At 31.0% G+C, this 20,036-nt stretch overlaps 3 protein-coding genes across 6 annotated transcripts; 1 reads left to right on the forward strand and 2 right to left on the reverse strand.

Annotated features, from left to right (window-relative positions):
- Positions 1-5,351: 5,351 nt before the first annotated feature.
- Positions 5,352-11,455, reverse strand: LOC106717068 (tyrosine-protein phosphatase non-receptor type 1). Of its 4 annotated transcripts, none has more exons than XM_045686022.1 (9): positions 11,092-11,455; positions 9,944-10,105; positions 8,092-8,354; positions 7,690-7,915; positions 7,133-7,270; positions 6,711-6,858; positions 6,434-6,566; positions 6,150-6,263; positions 5,352-5,943 (listed from the first exon to the last, which is right to left on the reverse strand). In XM_045686022.1, exons 1-9 carry the CDS (start codon positions 11,176-11,178, stop codon positions 5,889-5,891), a joined length of 1,326 nt encoding a protein of 441 aa, XP_045541978.1. In that variant the 5' UTR covers positions 11,179-11,455; the 3' UTR covers positions 5,352-5,888. The 4 variants fall into 4 exon arrangements, with proteins under 4 accessions (XP_045541978.1, XP_014366249.2, XP_014366248.2 ...); XM_045686023.1 differs by having other exon boundaries at positions 5,868-5,947; XM_014510763.2 differs by having other exon boundaries at positions 5,352-6,260.
- An 873-nt stretch (positions 11,456-12,328) lies between these two features.
- LOC106717151 (ADP-ribosylation factor GTPase-activating protein 1) lies at positions 12,329-14,451 on the forward strand. The gene is made up of 8 exons (XM_014510879.2): positions 12,329-12,559; positions 12,644-12,811; positions 12,964-13,077; positions 13,317-13,468; positions 13,549-13,675; positions 13,782-13,904; positions 14,029-14,162; positions 14,275-14,451. Exons 1-8 carry the CDS (start codon positions 12,500-12,502, stop codon positions 14,432-14,434), a joined length of 1,038 nt encoding a protein of 345 aa, XP_014366365.2. The 5' UTR covers positions 12,329-12,499; the 3' UTR covers positions 14,435-14,451.
- Positions 14,452-18,065: 3,614 nt separating this feature from the next.
- LOC106717121 (peroxisomal membrane protein PEX16) lies at positions 18,066-19,235 on the reverse strand. The gene has a single exon (XM_014510839.2). The coding sequence runs from the start codon at positions 19,101-19,103 to the stop codon at positions 18,117-18,119; it is 987 nt and encodes a 328-aa protein (XP_014366325.2). The 5' UTR covers positions 19,104-19,235; the 3' UTR covers positions 18,066-18,116.
- Between the last annotated feature and the right edge of the window lie 801 nt (positions 19,236-20,036).

Below are 20,036 nucleotides of genomic sequence, written 5' to 3' on the forward strand. Positions count from 1 at the left end.
ACAAATATGAAAAGGAATACGTGTATTTGTCATTTCTCTAATATTTATTATGCGCAGAAAATTATCAATATGTAATTATTTTTTATCATCCGAAATAATAGTTTTTAAGAAATGGGTATTGAAATAGATTCGATTTTCTTAAAGAAATACTTGTGCCTGTTGCCTTGAAGGTATTGAGTTATTGAAATTTTCACAAAATATTCTACTATTACAAGTTGTTGTTATTAATAAAGTATTTTTATAAACATTTATCCAATGAGAGAAACAAAATGCGTAAGAAAAATAATCAGTTTTATTAATACTATGCTATGGTATTGTCGAATTTCATTTGGAAATGTTCGTAAATATTTTAAATAAAACATCTTTTTATTAAAAATAAATAAAAAGCATATATAATTATAAGAAAATGCCATATTACGATATTAAAAACCATGTATATATGCAGAATATATGAAATATATTTTCTAAAATTTCATTTAAAATGAGACAAAACTTTTACTGATAAAATTGTTCTTTTGCGCCTTAAACATTTTAAAGATCTTTTAGAAGGAAAGCAAAAGGTTTTATTAATAATTGAAATTTATTGTAGAGACTTAAGTAAACTACATACAGAGCAGATAAGAAAGATAACTTTGTTATTAATAGTATATGTGAGGGGTCGTCATTAATTTTTTTGTTTGTACACTTTTTCATTGAAATTAAAAAAAATTACGACTATATATTAGGCGACTGGACATAATTATATAATTGTACTTTTTATCAAACGTCATTTATTAGGCAGACGATAATATAATAGTTAATATTCTCTAGCACAATTTTTTAAACATGGAAGTAGAAGTCAATAAAAATATCATTGTATTAGAAGGGCATTTTCACCGTATGTTTTCTACTGCCCGAATTCCTGTGTAAATACATTTTGTTATGTGTTTTTAGATAGAGAATTTGTTTTCTTTAAAATGCAATACGTTAAGCGTCATTAGGCACACCGCACCTGTTGTTTCCGTTGAATTGGGGAAATCGTCCTTAATGATGTAAGTAACTATCATCCTTTCACCTTATTCAGACTAGTGAAAGTACATTTTTCAATACCTAATATATTGCTCATCGACTATGTTTTTACAAATCTTGTAACCTAAATTAGACTCAAATCCCGCTGTCCGATTTTTCTGGAACGTTGTCATTTTCATAAGGACTAAAGGTAAGTTGGATACACAACTTTAGTCCTGATGAAATTGTCTTAAGATGGCGGCGATTTATTTCTGCACAACTCCAATACAAGTACCAAATAAAAGTACTTAACAAGTATAGAACACTAGATATATCCAAGATGGCCGCCATAACAAAATGGCCAATGACATATTTAGTCTACTAATGGAACAACGTGATAAAGTCCACTTAAAAATGACAATTTGATAAATGTAGGAATTGACTTACAAATATTTTTAATATTACTTGTTTGAATAGTCTAAAAACCGCACCTTTCAATACGTCCTTTAAAACGACTACCGCACTCTATGTGGAAAACTCCATGTGATACGGTAGGCATATCTTAGTTTCATTTGCGTGACTTTTAGCTTATTCCATTAGGCTTACACTCATTTTCTTTCATGTGTTTGGATATAACAGCATTACAAGTTACCGTACGATTAGCACTAGTGATTCTTAGTGTTCATCCGTAACAAGTTCTTGCATCCTTTTGTTTGTATTTACAAATAAATAATGAGTGGGATGATATGGTTTATGTACAAGGGGTTCGATGAGACTCCGGGGTAAAAACAACCGATGTAAGTTTTCCTTCTCGGTGCATTAAGCCGTGGAGTTCACTAGTTTGTTATTGTTATGACGGAGCTATGGCTGATTGTGTATGTTTTGTCCGTGCAGGAGTATCTATATGGACACGTGGTTTTCTTTTAATGAAACAATGTTTTTTTTATTCTATTTCACCACTAAATAAGAAATGTGCGTGAGTGATCGTATTTTGTGATTTGCCCCTATAGAAACATAATGGAATTCGTGCGAACAACGTTACAGGATCTAATTTAGAAAATCACTTATTTAAAATTTATTGCTGAATCCTTCAAATTAATAAAATAAATTATGTTACAGTTCAATGTTGGTATTGTCAGAAACCAAATCTACAATGTTCTGTGTAGGTGCCATTTCCATAGTTGTGCCATTCGATCTTACTGTTACTACAATATTAATGTATGTCTTAAAACATTAAATGTTCTAAAACTTATAAAACACATTGTAGAAATTGAGAAATATATGTGTTTAATTTAAAATAAACGTATTGATTAACAATGGCAGTTTTTTAACAACATTCTCCTTACCTTTGTCGGTGCAACGCAATTGTGAAACACAAGACGCTTTCCGCTCATATACTTCCAGATATTTTATAATCAACCAAAGCATCATAAATAACGCGTATCTTATCAATATTTTGTTGATCATTTGTATAGGTTCAACAATGGAAGCCGCAGCAGCATTAGATGTTCCACAAATGGACTATTTAACCTTTGCGACGACCACACAGAAGACAGGCGTGAAGTGGAAGTAAAACCGCATTTTGTAGAACAAGTCTTGTGCCGCGCACCTAATTCTATACTGTGAAAAAATTCTCAACGAACGAAATTTTCGACGAATCTAAATTATGGGGATGAATTTGTATTTCATTCATATGTACATCAACATTTATGCTTCAGGAAAAACTGCTATTGATTGATAATCGGAGGGCTAGGTCTCTAGAGCCCGTATTATAAACTCTAGCTAGTGGTTCCTGGTATCAATTAAAATGAATAGAAAGTTAATAAATGTAATATTTTATCATGCCACATAATACACGTTCATAAGATCTATTAGATTAACATTATATATTTAACTTTTAGTACAAACACAGCTTCCACCACAACATCCTGCTTATGAATAGGCCTCGCCCATCGGGCTAATTATTGCATTCGAATTATATTTGACAATAGTTGCAAAGAGAATTGTCAATTATTGTATACATAATACAGTAATGTATTATACAAACATTATAACATACAATCAACTTTTGATATACAAAAGTGACATCTGCTACAACGTGTTCATTAAAAAAATTAAAATAAATACAATCTGGATTTCGTATATTTAATAGGAGACATGATATTGTTACTATAAATATAAAATTGTGGAGTAGCGGAATGTCGCTGAGCGGCGGGATATAGCAATAACGGACACGAGCATTTTGCATACAATTGAAATCGACACCGATGAATCCAGTGAGTTATCATCGGACTAACTGTGGGTTTTTGAGACCAAAACCCCCGTTTTGAACATCTCTGTTTTTTTTCAAATACAATGACAGTAATGACGCTATATTTTATACAGAGATTTTGGTCTTAAAAATTAACGGTAAATCACCCGTATTTAACGTCCGAAGAATTTCCTCAATCGAAATTTTTAATCAACCATAAAAAAATTGAATAGTTGAAAAATTCTGCACAGCCGTTTTTTTTAATTTTATCATTTTAAACCGGCCCGAGTCGGTAGATATACAATAATACGATCCTTAATCACAATTATTAACAAGTACATCATCACTCCGATTTTTTTCGTATTAACGTATACTAGACAAACGAATTGTCAGTAATGAACGTGTTAACTTAAAATGTAGGTATAACATTGTATATGTTAGTTTATGACTTTAAAATGATTTATTTTATCTGTGGATTTTGTCAAAATTAAAAGAAAAAACGTACACGGCAGTAAAATGTATGATATAAATGTTTACATGTCAGGATCTATATAATACCAATTTACACTTATTAATTCATTACGTATTGTACAAATCAATAAAAATTTCATTTGACAAAAAAGTATTAATTGATTAAAAAATTAATTAAATATTTAAGCCTAACAAATTTGCAATTCCGCATTTGCATATTGCGAGACCAAAATTAAAAAAATTAACATAACAGTCAAAGTGTTAGGGTATAATAGAGACTACCCAAACAGTACTGCTTACACGTCAAGCAGCTTCTACAATACTTAACACTACATTTTGTATAATTAACATTTCATACGAATATTATCATTGATTACTCGACACACGCGGCTTCTACATTAATTTACTTATTTGTGTGCGTTTGTGTAAAAAATACACCATTCACGACGACAAAGTACCAAGAGTGAACATAAAACTCCAATTCCTTAACTCTTCTCTTAGAAAATGTTGACGCTTGCTTTGTTAATATTTCCCGTCCATTCTATAAGGAATTTTATTCTAATAAACCATTAATGGACTCTTTTCGAAGCTGTCGGCCGCGATTCCGTCCACGCGGAATTAAAAAAAAAAACAATAAATAGCCTATGTTTTACCTCTATGCCAAATTTCATTAAGATCCGTCGAGTCGTTCCGGAGATTCCTTCAAACAAACATCTATCCATCCAAACATTTGCATTTATAATATTAGTAAAATGATTTCGCGACAATGTAAAAGGTTTCTGCTTTTTGTGGAGAAGGGATTCTCTTCGGAAACTTGCAATAGCTTCTACGCATTTGGAATAATATGATAAGAAGACCTGCAACCCTCTGGTGAAATTGTACTCAAAGTCGTCGTAAATATGTATTATTTTATGCCTAAAAACTAAGATATGATTATAGACTGTTTTACAAGATAAAATAGAAGAAGAAAAAATTTCTAACTGAAAGACTGACGTCCGCATATACGTTAATTTCTATATTACACAAACACACACAAACTAACTATATTGCTAATATTTATCTAATGAGATTAAGCTCATAATAGTTTAAATTACATAATTGAATAAAATTATTACAATTCATTTCATATAATACCTGTAAATATTTTATAAATGATATTATTGAAAATGTTAGTAAATACCAAGTAATTTGTGCAAACGCACGGACACAATGTGATTTCTCTTCCAAACTCTAACATATCAAATACACAAATAAAAACAATAAAATTTGCTATTATGTCAAATGTTAAATATAATAAAGTAGCCTACAGTAGTAAAGTGCTATTTTACAAAACAATATATAGGCAGTAAAGGCATTTTCCGTAATGATCTTATTTGGTACGAGCAGTTATATTTCGTAGTCTTTTTGTTTTAGTGAAATATATAGGACGAAGTGGCACTACATACTAGAGTATTTCAATTTCATAGAAAGACGCGACGTGAAATATTTACGTCGATATAAAAATAAAAAATTAGTTAAATACAAATGTAAAATTATAAAATGTAACTGGCTCTTGAAATATCTTATCAGTAAAAACCTACATATTTACATAAATTATCATTCAACAATTATATTGTTATACATTAGACATTTTATTGGTGTTATCGTTTATTATTAAATATACCTTAAATTTAACCATAAATATTGATTAGGATATTATTATGTTGTATCAAAAGGTGTGATGAAATGATGCGCAATTTTAATTACAAAATAGACCCGTAATTTGAAACAATGATTTTTACCATTTATATACATACATATTACACGGGCATGGTTATAAAATCTTGTAAAAAGATTTCTTAAGCTGTGATGCAGGTTTAATGAGTCTCTCCTTTGTATTTTAGTTAAGAACGCGAAGGAGATTTATTTAAAAAAAAACAACAACAAAATCAATATAATTCACACCCGTGGCCCAGAGTGCTAAGCAGAGATTATGGAACTCTACTTAGCGCGATCTTGGCACATTCTCTTACAGCCTTCCACATTTTTAAATCCACACATAAATGCTCGTTCATCTCGGGTCCTTCTTGAGTCGATTTTATTCCCCAATAATATTTCTTAAATGTAATATTCCGTCTAACAAAATGCTCTCTAGTGCAATCCCCAGGCCGAACAGTCGAATCATGCCAGGCAAAAGCTTCTAGAAAGGCACCCTCACCACGTTCGGTCTTCTCATTTGAATCCAGTATCTCGTTCTATCTGGTTAAAAGACATCCTATGCTATAAATAATATACGGGAGCTCTTAATTAGACGGTGCATTAAAGCTGAGTTAAGAAATCTTTTTCCTTTCAAATTCGCAAATATAACACATACGAATACGTCTAGTGTTTCACATATGAGTATATAAAGATGCCGACGAGTAGAAAGCCAAAGGTAAGAGTAACTGGCTTGAATAGAGACCTCCTTATAGCATTCCACTGATCTGATGACTTTCTTGCGTGTCGTTTCTTTGCCGGCGCGTCCTCAGGCGGCTCGCTGGTGTTCCGCCGTCGCAAAGTGCTCGTCTGCTCACTGCTGTTTAACACAAACAGTGCTAATTTAATAGTGTTTCAAATTAAAAACTTTCAAACTTCAGTAACAATATTCAATAGCTATTTCAAGACCGGAATAATATGAAATAAACAAATAGAAAGAAGTAAAATAGATTTTTCTCAATGAAAAATAGATTTTAAACCTGGACGTACCTCTCTGTTGGCACGGTGACGTCATTATCTTCTTCCTCTGGTGGGATGACTTTTGTTCCATCCTGAGTTGATACAGCTGTACTGTCCTCATCTGAACTTGACCATTCCGAAACCAACGCATGAACCATATTTCCTGGAATTATTTAGAAGAAATAATTTGAGTATTACATAATTATTTTCTTTTTCAACTTTTCACATTGAAATATTATCTTGTAATTTCTTTGACTTTGTGTCTATGTTTTAATATTTATATTTAATTTTATATGTGGTAACTTACCAAGGGAAGCGCTGGCAGGTATAGCCGGTAGAGGTCGCGCAGGCGCTTTGCCGAGGCTCTCCCCTCGGGGCGGCGGCAACGGCGCGGTCTCCTCTTCTACTTCAACAACCTCTGAGTAAATACTCTCCTCCATCGTATATTTTTGTTGCTGTAACAAAAATAAAGACAATTTCACAAAAATGCAATGATCTTCAATTCAATGTTTTCTTACAAAAACCATTGACAAATTTGATGTCTTTTACAAACAGCTTTACCTTTTAATTATCAGATCCAAATATCACATGTTCTTCAGAATCAAATATATAAGCATATTAGGTCAAATATTTCCTAATAAAGTAATACAGACCAAATCTATACATAAATATGTATAACCAATAGTATTATTGAGCAAGAAAAATTAGTTGATAATAAATAAAACTCACCAGTTTCTTATTGCCTTCTATAATTGCACGATAGGCAAAGCGCAATTGATCAGCTGTCTGGATCAAACCCATTCGGCTCTTCCTCATTTCCAGAACCATTTGCTGTATGTCAATATACTTCTGCCCTTCTTTTTCTATCTGCAAACAAAAACAAACTTTATATACATAAATAAACTTGAATGTGTCATACATATAATTTAAATCTGCATTTCTATATACACTGAATATTAAAAAGATAATAATCACAACTTGAACCAAAACTATAAAGCATACACTATGTGCTCGTTCACATTCAATGAGCCAGCGCAGAACTTAAACTGCATGTACAATTCCTGCATGAACACTTACATGTGACATCAAAAGTTTTAAATTTCGCGACGGCGGCCTCAAATCCAGTGAAGAAGCACTATTAAAAATAGGAATAGGTGCACCTTTACAGGTATTTAATATAATAATAAGTTGACTATTTTGGTGAAGTATATTTTATTCTGCAGGCTTCAAACACATTTGGTGCACAGCAATGGTTTATTGATTAATATTTACAAAATTAAACTCACTATAGAAAGACATGCATCCACTAGGCAGAATGTTCCGGAGCGTCCAATGCCTGCACTGCAGTGGACGACAGGCGGCCCAGCTTCTGGATCCAAGGTGCCTGACTTTTGTACAGTAAGTAAAAAGTCAAGGAATGCCATTGGTGAAGATGGCACTCCAAAGTCAGGCCAAGTTATGTAATGGTAATGTGAAACTAGTCGATATTCCAAGGTCTCCATGTCCACAATTCTAAAAAATCAGCATAAATTATACAGATAAATGTATAGTAAACTGTATGCACATTATCAGAAAGTTAAAATTTATTAAAAAAAAAAAACAAATAACTTTTATTCAATTGATTCATTTACAAAAATAAAAGGAGCGGCATTAGGTGCTAATTGGTATTTTAATAAATTGTCACTTACTTAAACAATCTTGTGAAGTAACCGGGATTTTCTGTCTCACTTATCTGTTCTACTGTTAATTTCACATCATTAAGCACTAATTTAAACTCTTCGCCAGTGCCTTGTGGCCAATAATAGAAGCATTTACACTCATTTTTTTCAATGATTTTGTTTAACATAACTATACCGCGACTATTTTGCTCCCAAACCATCAACCAGAAGTGTCCAACAGTAGAACCAAGAGGTCCTTGTGTTAATATATATTTCTTATCTGCACGATCCACCTGCAATAAATATATTAGTATTATTATACTGATTTATTTACATATTTTCCATATACAAATTATAAAAAATAATAACAATATGTATTATATAAAAATTAGTACACAACAAGCTGTGAAATACCATGACTCTAGCAACCAGTGGTCACATTTGCAGAGACTAGAACCAAGTAAGTATTAATTGTAGAATTAAAACATGTTTGTGTTTCTTTTCCTACAAGCTAGTTTATAATTTTTTTTTAATAAAATAATTAATTAGGGTAGCTAATGACTAATGATATATATAAATTACTAGCTGTCGCCCGCGACTCCGTCCGCGCGCATTTAAAAAAAAATGAAAAATAGATGTTGGCCGATTCTCAGAACTACTGAATATGCTCACAAAATTTCATGAGAATCGGTCAAGCCGTTTCACGAGAATTTTATATATTAGATTATGTGAAAAACAGAAATTTTATTAAAAACTAGAACCATGTTAGTTCTGTTGCTGGAAATAGAAAGATAGTACCCACAAAGAAAGTCACCATCCATTAGTGGATTGCATTGTAACCTTGAAGTTGATGCACTGCTCAGTGTCTTACATCAAATAAAACAACAGTTTCCCCCAGATTAATAAACAGTCCAGTCAGTAAAATGACAAATGCAACTGTCAGTGATAAAAAACTTGATATTGAATAAAAAAAATGTAATCTCGACTAACTTTTGATTGTAAAAACTCAATTCTACCACATCACTATTTATAAATAATCAATTATAATATAATGAGGTAAATATATATGCTTATTCTCTGAGACATATCTTAGAGTATTAATATCCAAGTAAATAACTAGTGGGGATAAAATCATTTTAAATTTAGATACTTCAGCTATACTTAGTCATTAAATAATCTATATATATAAAAGAAAGTTGTGTTAGTTACACCATTTATAACTCAAGAACGACTGAATCGATTTGACTGAAAATTGGTGGGCAGGTAGCTTAGAACCAGGAATAGGACATAGGATAATTTTTACCCCGTTTTTTTTTTTTCTTTTTTTTTTTTATTCCGCGCGGACGGAGTCGCGGGTAAAAGCTAGTTACTAATAATAGTTCCCTTGTGTTGAATTACTAGATCTATGCACAAGCAAAAAAGTTTACAATCATTAACAAAAGTTGTCACTCAAAATATACTTATAAAATGTATTATTATCATCATACAATATGAAAATAAAAAACACTACTTATATTTGAAAATAAATTAAATCTTATACATGATAAAAAATACATTAAAAAAAAAACCTAACAACTATTGCTAGCAATTGCAAAAAAATTTGAAGAGTTACACTAAACAACTCTAAGAAACCAGTAAGAAATTGAGTAACTTTTAGAGGAGAGTAATTTGTTGCAGAACAATATTAGTATGGATATAAAGCATAAAAATTATTTTTCTTTTACTATATAATGATTGATGATAACTGAAGAAAATAGGAAGTTAAAAAAACTGTACACACAGTACACAGTGAAACTGTGCAATGATGACTATTTACAAATAGCATTTCAAAATTTACAAATCAACAAATAGCGTACACATGAAATCATATTTAAATACTTACTGGCACAATGTTGGCATTGATATAATCAGTCTTGCTTCTTTTTAAAATCACACGAGTGTGATCAAATGGGTACACATCACGGTAGCGGTTAAATTCTTTGTTTTCTATCCGTTTAGCCTCTGTGCATGTATATGGGTAAGACATACAAGTGCGTCCAATTTTCTAAAACAATTTTTTTTGTTAATTTGTTGTTGGATTGTCTAAGTTATATGTTTATTTGCAATAATCAAATTCAATCAACATATATATAATATAAAATGTCTTCAAAACAATCATGGTTAACAAATATAGAGGGTATCTAAATATATCATTGTAGGTGATCTTAAAAGGATGACAAACAGAGGTTAAGCATGGCTTTGTGAAGTTTAGGATAGTAGTTTCATTCTAGTACTTGTTAAATTAATTTTTGTTTGTTTAATTGGTTTAAAATACCATCCAGACTAATTTAACAAAAAAGATTTACAAGAACCCAATACAAGTTATATAGTTCAGCTGCCTTGGTGAGGCAGCTGTTGCATTTTGCATATAGCATCTAACATAATGATTAGTAATTTTACATCCATGTTAGATAGTTTTTTGGCCCAATGAACAAAGCTTTGTGCGATTTTTTTAACTCAATGTATTATTTCAAATTAAACTTAAGGCTAATCAAGTGGATTTGACACTAAAAGCTTTGTTGTTACTGTAAATATACATATGTGACATAGTACATACAAAACAGACTTTGTTGTTGTTTTCGTTTTGATTTCAATTTCCAACTGAGACAAGGCAATTTAACAATGTTATTGTAGAACTGAATTGTATGTTTTCGAACTTTTAGTGGGTGTCATTTGAAACGTTATGAACTCAGTGTAATTATGACCGATTTTATATATTCCACTTAAATAAAAGGTAAAAAAGCATATAAAGAAGAGTTTTGGGGAATTATAACCTCAACTGCACGTGGTATTTTATACTGGCTAACATAACTTTTCGGAATCCATTTCGACATGATGAATGGTACAGATTGTGTTGAGCATGAACTGTATCGCATTTGATATAAAATGCTAATAAAGACGGTAAGGTTAGGACATTAGATAAAATACTGGCTTAGTGCGTACGTGGCATATGCAGCATAAACCCTATAATTACACCTACGCAATACTTACTTGATAAACTTTGGACCACGCTTTCGTGGCTTCAATATCGTTAAAATCTTTTTCGATATCATCGAAAGTTCTATCGTCGTTGTACATGATGCTATGTCATTCCCAACTTGCACGAACAAAGAATCAGTGTTTTGCTGCAACCGGATGCCGCCGCAATGTTCAAGATGTGTATTGTATGTCCAAATCTCAGTAAATTACGACTAACTGAATGAGCCTATTTCATAGTTTTAAAAAAGGAAAGCAGCGGTACTCGTTTGATCGTGTCTGTTTAATTTTATGTAAAAAGAAGTATATAAATATAAAAAAACTAGTAAAAACTCAATTTTTCCGTTATCCGCACAAGCCTCCTGAACGAACGCTCCTAAAGCTTGCCATAGAGTACATAATAAAACAGCCAAACCACAAAACTTTTTCCAAAGACCAAGTAACAGAGTAAGTATGTTGTATAATGTCCTGTCGTGAGGGCGCCACAATGTTGAATGATATTGCAACATTCTAGATCGCTGTCAATACGTCCAAAGAAGTAATATAATATTTTCGACTTATTATATGTTAATTGCTCGTTATTTTTTCTCCGCGGCTATAAATAGTTTGCGACGCATTAACACACCAAATTACACAACCGTTACAGTAATATAATTTGACAAATCGACGACGAAGTTGTTCTTTCAAGAAATTTATTCCATGAGTTTTCCGCAACAAGGAAAGTGTGAGTGTGAGTTTTCCACAACAAGCGAAGTGTTATATGTTATTCGAATATGTAAAACGTGAAAAACCCATACGTATTAAAGGCCAAACGGAGTTCCGTGGTCTGGGCTACATATGTTGTTGAATTTATCGCCCGGTAAATTATTATTTTATGTTAAAAATTATGAGAATTTCAAATTTCTTTTTATAGGTAGCCATGTTCAATATCTAAATGATTCGTTCATATAATAGTTCAGGCATTCTGTAAAATGTAACATACGTCTGTAGCCAAAAAAGTTTCATGGTTCACCTTTATTCACACTGTTTGCATTCAGAATTCACCAGAAAGAATAATATTAACTTCACTTGTTGGTTCATAATTTCCAGTCACTTCGAGTTCATTCGTACACATATCGTTATATACATCCTCTTTCTATGGTTCGTCAATAGTTGGCAAGATTCCAATGCCTTAATATTTAAAAAAATAAATTAAAAAAAAATAGTTGGCAAGTTGGCAACTTTGGTTGGTCGAAAAACTTTGACATTTGGTTTGGTACTCGATTCCGTTCCGACTCAGGATAAGCGACAAACCTTGCTTCGGAACAATTCGGAAATTCGGAGGAACGTGTCGTGTAGTATGCTGTGATTTACATTTAATTTTTGTTAAAACATCTTCTGATAGTGATCGTAAATTAAGCAATCGTTATAAAAAATAAAATAAATGGCTTCGCCACGTACCCGTCGGAAGTTAAATTTGGTGAGGACACAAGATGAAAACCACGTAAGTCAATATTGTGCAAACTGTAAGTACTACCTTTTAATTTTATGTTATCCTAATTTCAATTGACATTGAAATCATTCTTAGAAATGCTTCGAATGTGACACGCTCAACCCGCAATGGGCATCTGTTACGTATGGCATATGGATCTGCTTGGAGTGCTCTGGAGTCCATCGAAGCCTCGGTGTGCATCTTTCGTTCGTGCGTTCTATAACTATGGACAAGTGGAAAGACATTGAACTCGAAAAAATGATGGTATACATTTATTTTAATTTATGCTAATTTATGGGAGATTCTGGAAAAGGAGGACTATTGTCTTAAATTCTAGTACACCTATTGCTTGCAATTAATCAGTTATATCCAATGCATTAATGTTTTTACAAGAAAATACCTCTGTATGTTATTAGGTTGGTGGAAATGCCAAAGCTCGCATTTTTTTTGAAAATCAACCTGACTATAAACCGGATATGTCAATACCACAAAAATACAATACGAAAGCTGCCGCTATGTACAGGCAAAAGGTAAATTATTGTTTCTCTTTAATCTTACGTCCCACTATCATTGTGTGAAATAAAATCAATAATTTTTTATATACTACAATAATGATATCATAGTGACTTTTTTTTTGTAACTCTGAGCAATAGAGCTTTTAATTGAAGTTGACAGAATTATAGATTCTGGCCATGACAAAATCCTGAACCCTAATAAAAGTGAGTGCAGCACACTAGTTTACCACAGTGACAATTCTATGCAATTACAGATCGCAGCTCTCGCAGAAGGTGGTTCATGGAGTCCATCTGATTATAAGCCTGAAAATACTGAGCGATCATCAGATTGGAATTCGCTTGGATCTTACTCTTCCGATGATAACATGGTCCACATGAGTGGTTCTGACAATGATATCAGTTACCAGTAAGCATCATAGACTATATTTTGTTAGCATACATATGGAATGTTTTAAAAGGTTCTTTATGTATTTTTTTAATCCATAGTAGCAAATATGGCAGTGGACGCTATGTCGGCTTTGGAAATTCACAGAATCAATCTCAATCAACACCTATGTCACCTTTACACAGTGGAAATGAAATGGTTGACAACACCCTGGCTTCCTTAGCATCGGTAAATATTTTTACTACACATATATTAAAACATTTAATTTAGACAGTTTCATTAATATTTCAGTACATGATCCAAGTTTAATTTATGTTATGTTAATGTTATGCAGGGTTGGTCTATGCTGACATCTTCTGTAAGCAAAGTGGCCCGAACTGCTACTGAAAGTGCTGTTAAATATGGAGGAATAGCATCTCAGAAAGTTTCTGAAATGGCATCTACTGTCACAGATAAGGTTAGTTGTATGTTTTTTTTTTATTGGTGGAAATGTCTTCCAAAAAAGTACCATAGTCCAAATATATTTAGGTAAAGGAATTTTGTTTAATTGAAAGTTGGTAATAAATGTTGCAATGCTAAAGGTTAACAATCGTGGTGGACGAAGCTCCTTGAGCGGCACCAATGAGTTGCGCCGAGCCAGCAATACAAGTCCCCATTTCCTCACACAAAGCTATGGTGCTATGAAAAATTCAACTTCTGAGACCTACTTCAATTGGTGAGTTTAAAGAAACATTTCAATTATTTCATCATTACCATATTGTCTTCATGCATCTTACATTTTGAACATTGATTTTATATTAACCTATTATTCTTTATATTTGATTAAGGAATGAGCCAGACCAGTCTTCGGCATTTTCTGTAGCAGCTCGTAACAATTTGGATACTCGTGATCTATCTCAGGTTGGCATATCAAGCCCACCTCCCGATATTAAAAATATCACAATAAAGAAAAAGCAAGACAGTGAGGACTCGTGGGACTGGCTTTAAACATTACTTTGAAAAAATTTCATATTACAACTTTTAAAAAATTTATATTTTGGTGGTTAAAGCTGGCAGGGCAATCGCTTAATTGCATTGGTATGAGTATTAAATAATTTTAATTTATATGCATTTAATGAAATCATTTCTTTGTCCTCTCAAGATTGCAAGTGGTAGATGTTTGAGTTAAAAAATCATTGGTGATAAATAAGTAGCAACTTCATAGAACATAATTAAATTACTATTCACATGATTTTTCTTATTATCAATGTAACAAATAAGTTTTAGAATAATAGCGAAAATAACAGTTGTAAAACCCTATGAAGCCTCCAGTGGTCAGTAATACTCATAGAGCGACAACCTCACTATGCATGCAGAGTCTAAAATTACCGATTTTTGTATCAGACCCTCTAACTGTTCAAACTATACATTCCTTAAATATAAATTGTGTATTTATCATCAAAATCATCTTCCTGCCCTTATTCATACTGAGGGTATTCATTTATTTATATCTTTTATAAAAATAATAACAAAATATTCCTATGATATGTTTACACACTGGCAGCTAACTAGCTGATGCATATGTACTTGTGTTCTATACATTTCTATCATCATATCTGAATTTATTTAATTATTCAATTCTTATGCATATCATGTTTCATTCAATCCAACCATACTATCTTTGATCTTCCTCTCCCTTTGTAGCCATCTGCATTCAAATTAATTAATTTTTTGTTAATGTGATTAATATAATTTAGGTTTCAAATTAAATATGAGTGTGAACTTATACATCTATCACTCCGTTAGCTAACAAGTGATGTCCCATTTGATATATTCTTCTTGAATGTTAGGAGTTTGTTTCAATCTTTTTCATAATTATTTGTAATGTTAAACGATTGCAATATTGCTTTATATTGATAATTAGTTAATTGTATTTTGTGGTCAAACTAGTAATGACATATCATTTAATTTGTTAAATAATCTATTTTTATGTTATAAAATATGTGATTATATAATTTATTTCAATATATATCTCAATTTAAGCATAAATATGTATTTTGCAGTGTAATTAATGTAACATTTTAATTCTGACATAATAAGTAGTCAATTTAAATAACAGTAACATTTATAAATTAGGTAATATAAATGTGCAGTAGGAAATCTTTAATATATTAATTTTCTGCATTGGAAATATGACAAAATTTGATTCTGTCCACCTAGGTTGATAAATTATAATACATTTTATTGTCATTATATAATTATTATATGTGACTGACATATTTCAAATTTGTACTAAAACAACAATATTTCTTTGTGCCTATTTTGGTCTAAAATCTTTACAATATCCGGTATATGTATATTATAACAGTTAGACTGTTGTCAATACCATTAACCATGGGTTTCGGAGACCAAAATCTCTGCATTGCATTATCATATCTCTATTGCATCCATTGTCTGTGATAAAACAGAGATAATACGTTTTAAAGGGAGATTTTGATGTCAGAAACCAACGGTAAGAGATTTTTATTCTCTTATTTTAAATTTTTTCTTTTGATTTGATATACCTTTTGCATCATATAATTTTTATATAGATCTCGCGCAATTTTACTGTTAACCAAGTCTATTTAAGTATATTTTTCTTTCTCATTTTACTACTTTAAACTAAAAAAAAAAAAATAGGAAAAAATTTAATTTATAAAAAACATAGTATAAAAATTGTGCCATGCATTTTACGCAAATTAAATCAAATATCAATTAATAATATTTTTTACTGTATATGAATTAATTTATCATGATTTATATTAGTATAAAAATCTTTTGACAAAGTAATAATTTTACACAAATCTGTATGATAATGGAAATCATTATTTATTACTTCATATTTGAATTTTACGCTAAATAAATTTATATAGAATCTATTAGTTGCTATTGCATAAAATAAAACTATGAGTTAACTAAATTTGCTAATTTTTGAGATATTTATAATAATAATGTATATTTAGCTTGAAATTATTAGTCGCCATGGGCAAAGTTTTAGATAGTTATATTTACTATTGATGAAAACTTATTTAACTATACAGCGGATCTATATAAACGGGTATATATTTTCTATAAATAAAATATTCTGTGATGTATTTTTTCTATACTCGATTATTGCATATTTCTTTTATCCTAAATGTCATATTCATATGGATATATAAATATTAATTGCAATATATTCAAGGCATATTCCTAATAGTTCCAATCATAAATTTATTGCTTGGATTATATAAGGTAATTTAATAAGTAAAATTAATATGTATGGATAGAAGAGTCATACTGATTGCTGCCAATTGAGGGCAGTGTAAGAAGAACTTCAACTGCTCATCTGTAAATGCCAACCCCTTGAAGCTGTGCATGACGGCGGTAAATGTTATAGATAATAGTAAATACACAATTATTGATTAGGCTTTATTTGTACATTTCTATGTACAAATTGCAATTTAACTTAATTATTGTTTAGCAAATTTATTTAAAATATGGTCTAAAAATTTAATTGTTTAAAATTGAAATATATTTCATTGTTAGCCATAAGATTTAATGTATTAATGTTAGTTCATTGGCTATGTAATTTTAGTTTGTGTCCATTAATATGAATTTTAATAAGTAATAAATATTATCAGAATTAAACGCTTTTTTTTTAAACATGGAACAAAAATGTTAAAATTGCTCTGAAACTGTAGAAATTCAAAAAAGCGAGTTAAGACATTTTTATTGACTCCCTTGCTTTCACTAGTGTTACTCATATTATAAATCCGAATGTTTGGATGGATCAATGGATGTTTGTTGGATGGCTACAAGAGTCGCTGAAATTGGACATAGATGTTGAATATATCCTGGAAGAACTCGTAAGCTACTAATTAGGTTTTTTTTTTAAATTCTGTACAGACGGAGTCGCGCGCGACAGCTAGTAAGAAAAATAAAGTTCTGAATTTTCTGCTAACATCCATTAATTCTCAAAAATTTTACAATATATACTTGGCTTGCTCAATTTTTGTTAAAGGGTTATATAGAAAATTAAAGGAACAGTTTTTGTAATCATTGAATTTTAATGAAAATTACAATCATTAATAAATTACAAATAGGTACAATAAAAAATCCCAATGTTCAATATTTCGTTTTCCCTCAAAAAAATATTAAATTATCAAATAACAAATCCTTATAAGCCCATTAAATGTTTAATTAATACTTAAAATACTACATATTATTATTGCTAAATAATTGAATAGAAAAACATAAAATTCATATGAAATAGTACCTAAAACCAAACCAATATTCATTTTAGTGAAATTTTGTTGATTGTTTAATTTACAATTTTCTAACATTACATGAAAATAAGATGCCTCAATGGTCCCATGTAACGATCATGAGATAGAATATTCCGTACATATGTACTTTGCCAAAGAACTTATAAATATTCATCAAAAGACGACATAGTTCAAATTGAGGTGACAATTGTATGAAGGCATTGAAATCCCTCTATGCAAAGAAGTAATTTTAAGAAATGTCATATGATTTATTTTACCAACATAATTACATGTTTATCAGGTTTTTTCATAAGTACAGGTACAAAGACATGTGAAATAAAATGTCACAGCAAATTGCTAGGCAATCAATAAACATATAAGAAAGTCTTTTAAATTCATAATATTTACGATGCCCACATATAAAAGTAAATATCTTGCCAGTGACTTAAGTATCGAATAATAGGATCACACACAAATGACATGGCGGGAATTTTATTTGACATAGAAGTGAGAACATTTTCTATAACATTTTTGGAATAACCATTGTACATAGGACTTCTTAACAAGTAAAGTATAAAACCCAATTTTCTACGGCTAATTTCTATTCGTTGTTCATAAGTCAACTCTTTCATATGGCGATTATAAAGTTTGAAACTTGCCAAGTCTAATCCAAGTGCTACTAGCCACTGTTTCCAAGCTGTTGTCCCAAATGCACGCATTGCAGCAAGATGTACCATAGGTCTCAAAATATACAACAATTCAGCATGAACCAAGTCTTTTATTTCTATGTTGGTAGTTTTATTGTCCTTGATTTTAACACGTTGCCAGTCACGTAATGCGATAGGTGGGGCACCATCAACCCGTCGAAGAACACGTCCAGATCTTTTAAGTGTAAAATATGAATTTGCACTATCATCGGATTCTCTTTCTTCAGTGAATTTTTTTCTTTGTAAAGCTGGTATCGGAGGATGTTGAATTGGTAATTCTTTAAATCTATACAAGAGTATTAAGGCTGAGCAACACTTGAAAGTTTGAATTAGTGTTGTAGCCACCCACTTCCCACGGTTACCCCATTTGTTCTTGACAGTGAGCTCAATAAATACTTCACAATAATGTACAATAGTTAGCCAAAGTTTCACCTGATCTCTAAATCCATAATGCTGAAAATCACCATCATATGCATCTCTGATGACTCTGTCGTTAAATAACGACAAAAGTTTAGAAAGAGTGTACACAAGTTCTGATACAATGGGTGATTTATTTATTTTCCCAGCAATAAAGTACGATGACCACGTTGTTATTGTTTCCAAATCTGTTACAATTCCTGGATTGTTAACGACCCACTTTTTATAGCTCGTAAATAACTGCAAAGGTGTGATTTCTTTAGCCATCTTGTAAAGTTTTTACAAGTATATTATATCAGTTTTTATGTAGCTTATCAAAATGACTTCTACAACGAAATATAAATCATTTCTTACATATAAAAGTATATGTTCTATACCTTGTCATATATAAGAAAAGGCTAAGTTAGTTTGACAATTAATTGGACAATTTAGTAGGGTTGGGTTAGGTTAAATCGTTTAAGAATCTTTTCGATTTTTACACTTGTTGTACATCTTAGAATCGATAATTTTGCGATTTTGGGTTTCTGAATTACAATATAAATATAAAAATTTCTTTCTATTCCTCCTGAATACTTCAACACCCAACAAAGAATAAAACTGAAAACCAAAAATCAAGGGTTTGTCGATTTAAAAAAGTTCGTAGTTATTGTTGATTTTGCGCGTTATTACTTCTTGTTTAAGTCACCCGTCAATTAAAGTATGGCGTTACCTATATACACGATAAATTCTAAACTTCATAGGTGTATCAATCTCACAGGTCAAACTAGTATGGTTCGACCAATGCGAAATGAGATTTTTAGTGTTCTGTTAAGTCAAAACGTTTCTATAACTGAAAACGATTACGTGTAGATATCGATAATCGCTTATAGACTTACATGCGAAAATTAAAATATGGATGTTAAGGCAGACTTCTGACATTACAGGGGCTGCAGACAAGTTTTTAGGGTTACTAGAAGGCAAAAATTTACTCACCCTTAATTCTTCACAATTTAATACAAAAATATGACGCCAATGGTGTTAGTGTCTTGTTTTGTCTAGTCTGTAATTTTTATCTCATCTTAAAAACGAAACCGTAAATTACAAAATATTCTAAGAATAAAAAAGGCTGATAAAGACAAAACGTAAATACTGTACATATGTTTCGTCTTTATCAGATATGCACTTTCTGGACGGTTTTACCCATCGCAAAGTTTTAGCCAA

The sequence above is a fragment of the Papilio machaon genome, chromosome Z (assembly GCF_912999745.1).
Source record: "Papilio machaon chromosome Z, ilPapMach1.1, whole genome shotgun sequence".
Taxonomy (NCBI): Eukaryota; Metazoa; Arthropoda; class Insecta; order Lepidoptera; family Papilionidae; genus Papilio; species Papilio machaon.

What these genes read in the sequence shown, in the direction of transcription:
- LOC106717151 (XM_014510879.2), top strand. Translation starts at nt 12,500, where the DNA reads ATGGCTTCGCCACGTACCCGTCGGAAGTTAAATTTGGTGAGGACACAA. An exon ending in TTGAACTCGAAAAAATGATG is followed by an intron (nt 12,812 to 12,963) that starts GTATACATTTAT and finishes GTATGTTATTAG; the next exon opens with GTTGGTGGAAATGCCAAAGC. An exon ending in CCGCTATGTACAGGCAAAAG is followed by an intron (nt 13,078 to 13,316) that starts GTAAATTATTGT and finishes ATGCAATTACAG; the next exon opens with ATCGCAGCTCTCGCAGAAGG.
- LOC106717068 (XM_014510762.2), bottom strand. Translation starts at nt 11,178, where the DNA reads ATGTACAACGACGATAGAACTTTCGATGATATCGAAAAAGATTTTAAC. An exon ending in CGTGGTCCAAAGTTTATCAA is followed by an intron (nt 10,106 to 11,091) that starts GTAAGTATTGCG and finishes AAATTGTTTTAG; the next exon opens with AAAATTGGACGCACTTGTAT. An exon ending in ACCTGCCAGCGCTTCCCTTG is followed by an intron (nt 6,567 to 6,710) that starts GTAAGTTACCAC and finishes AAATAATTCCAG; the next exon opens with GAAATATGGTTCATGCGTTG.
- LOC106717121 (XM_014510839.2), bottom strand. Translation starts at nt 19,103, where the DNA reads ATGGCTAAAGAAATCACACCTTTGCAGTTATTTACGAGCTATAAAAAG.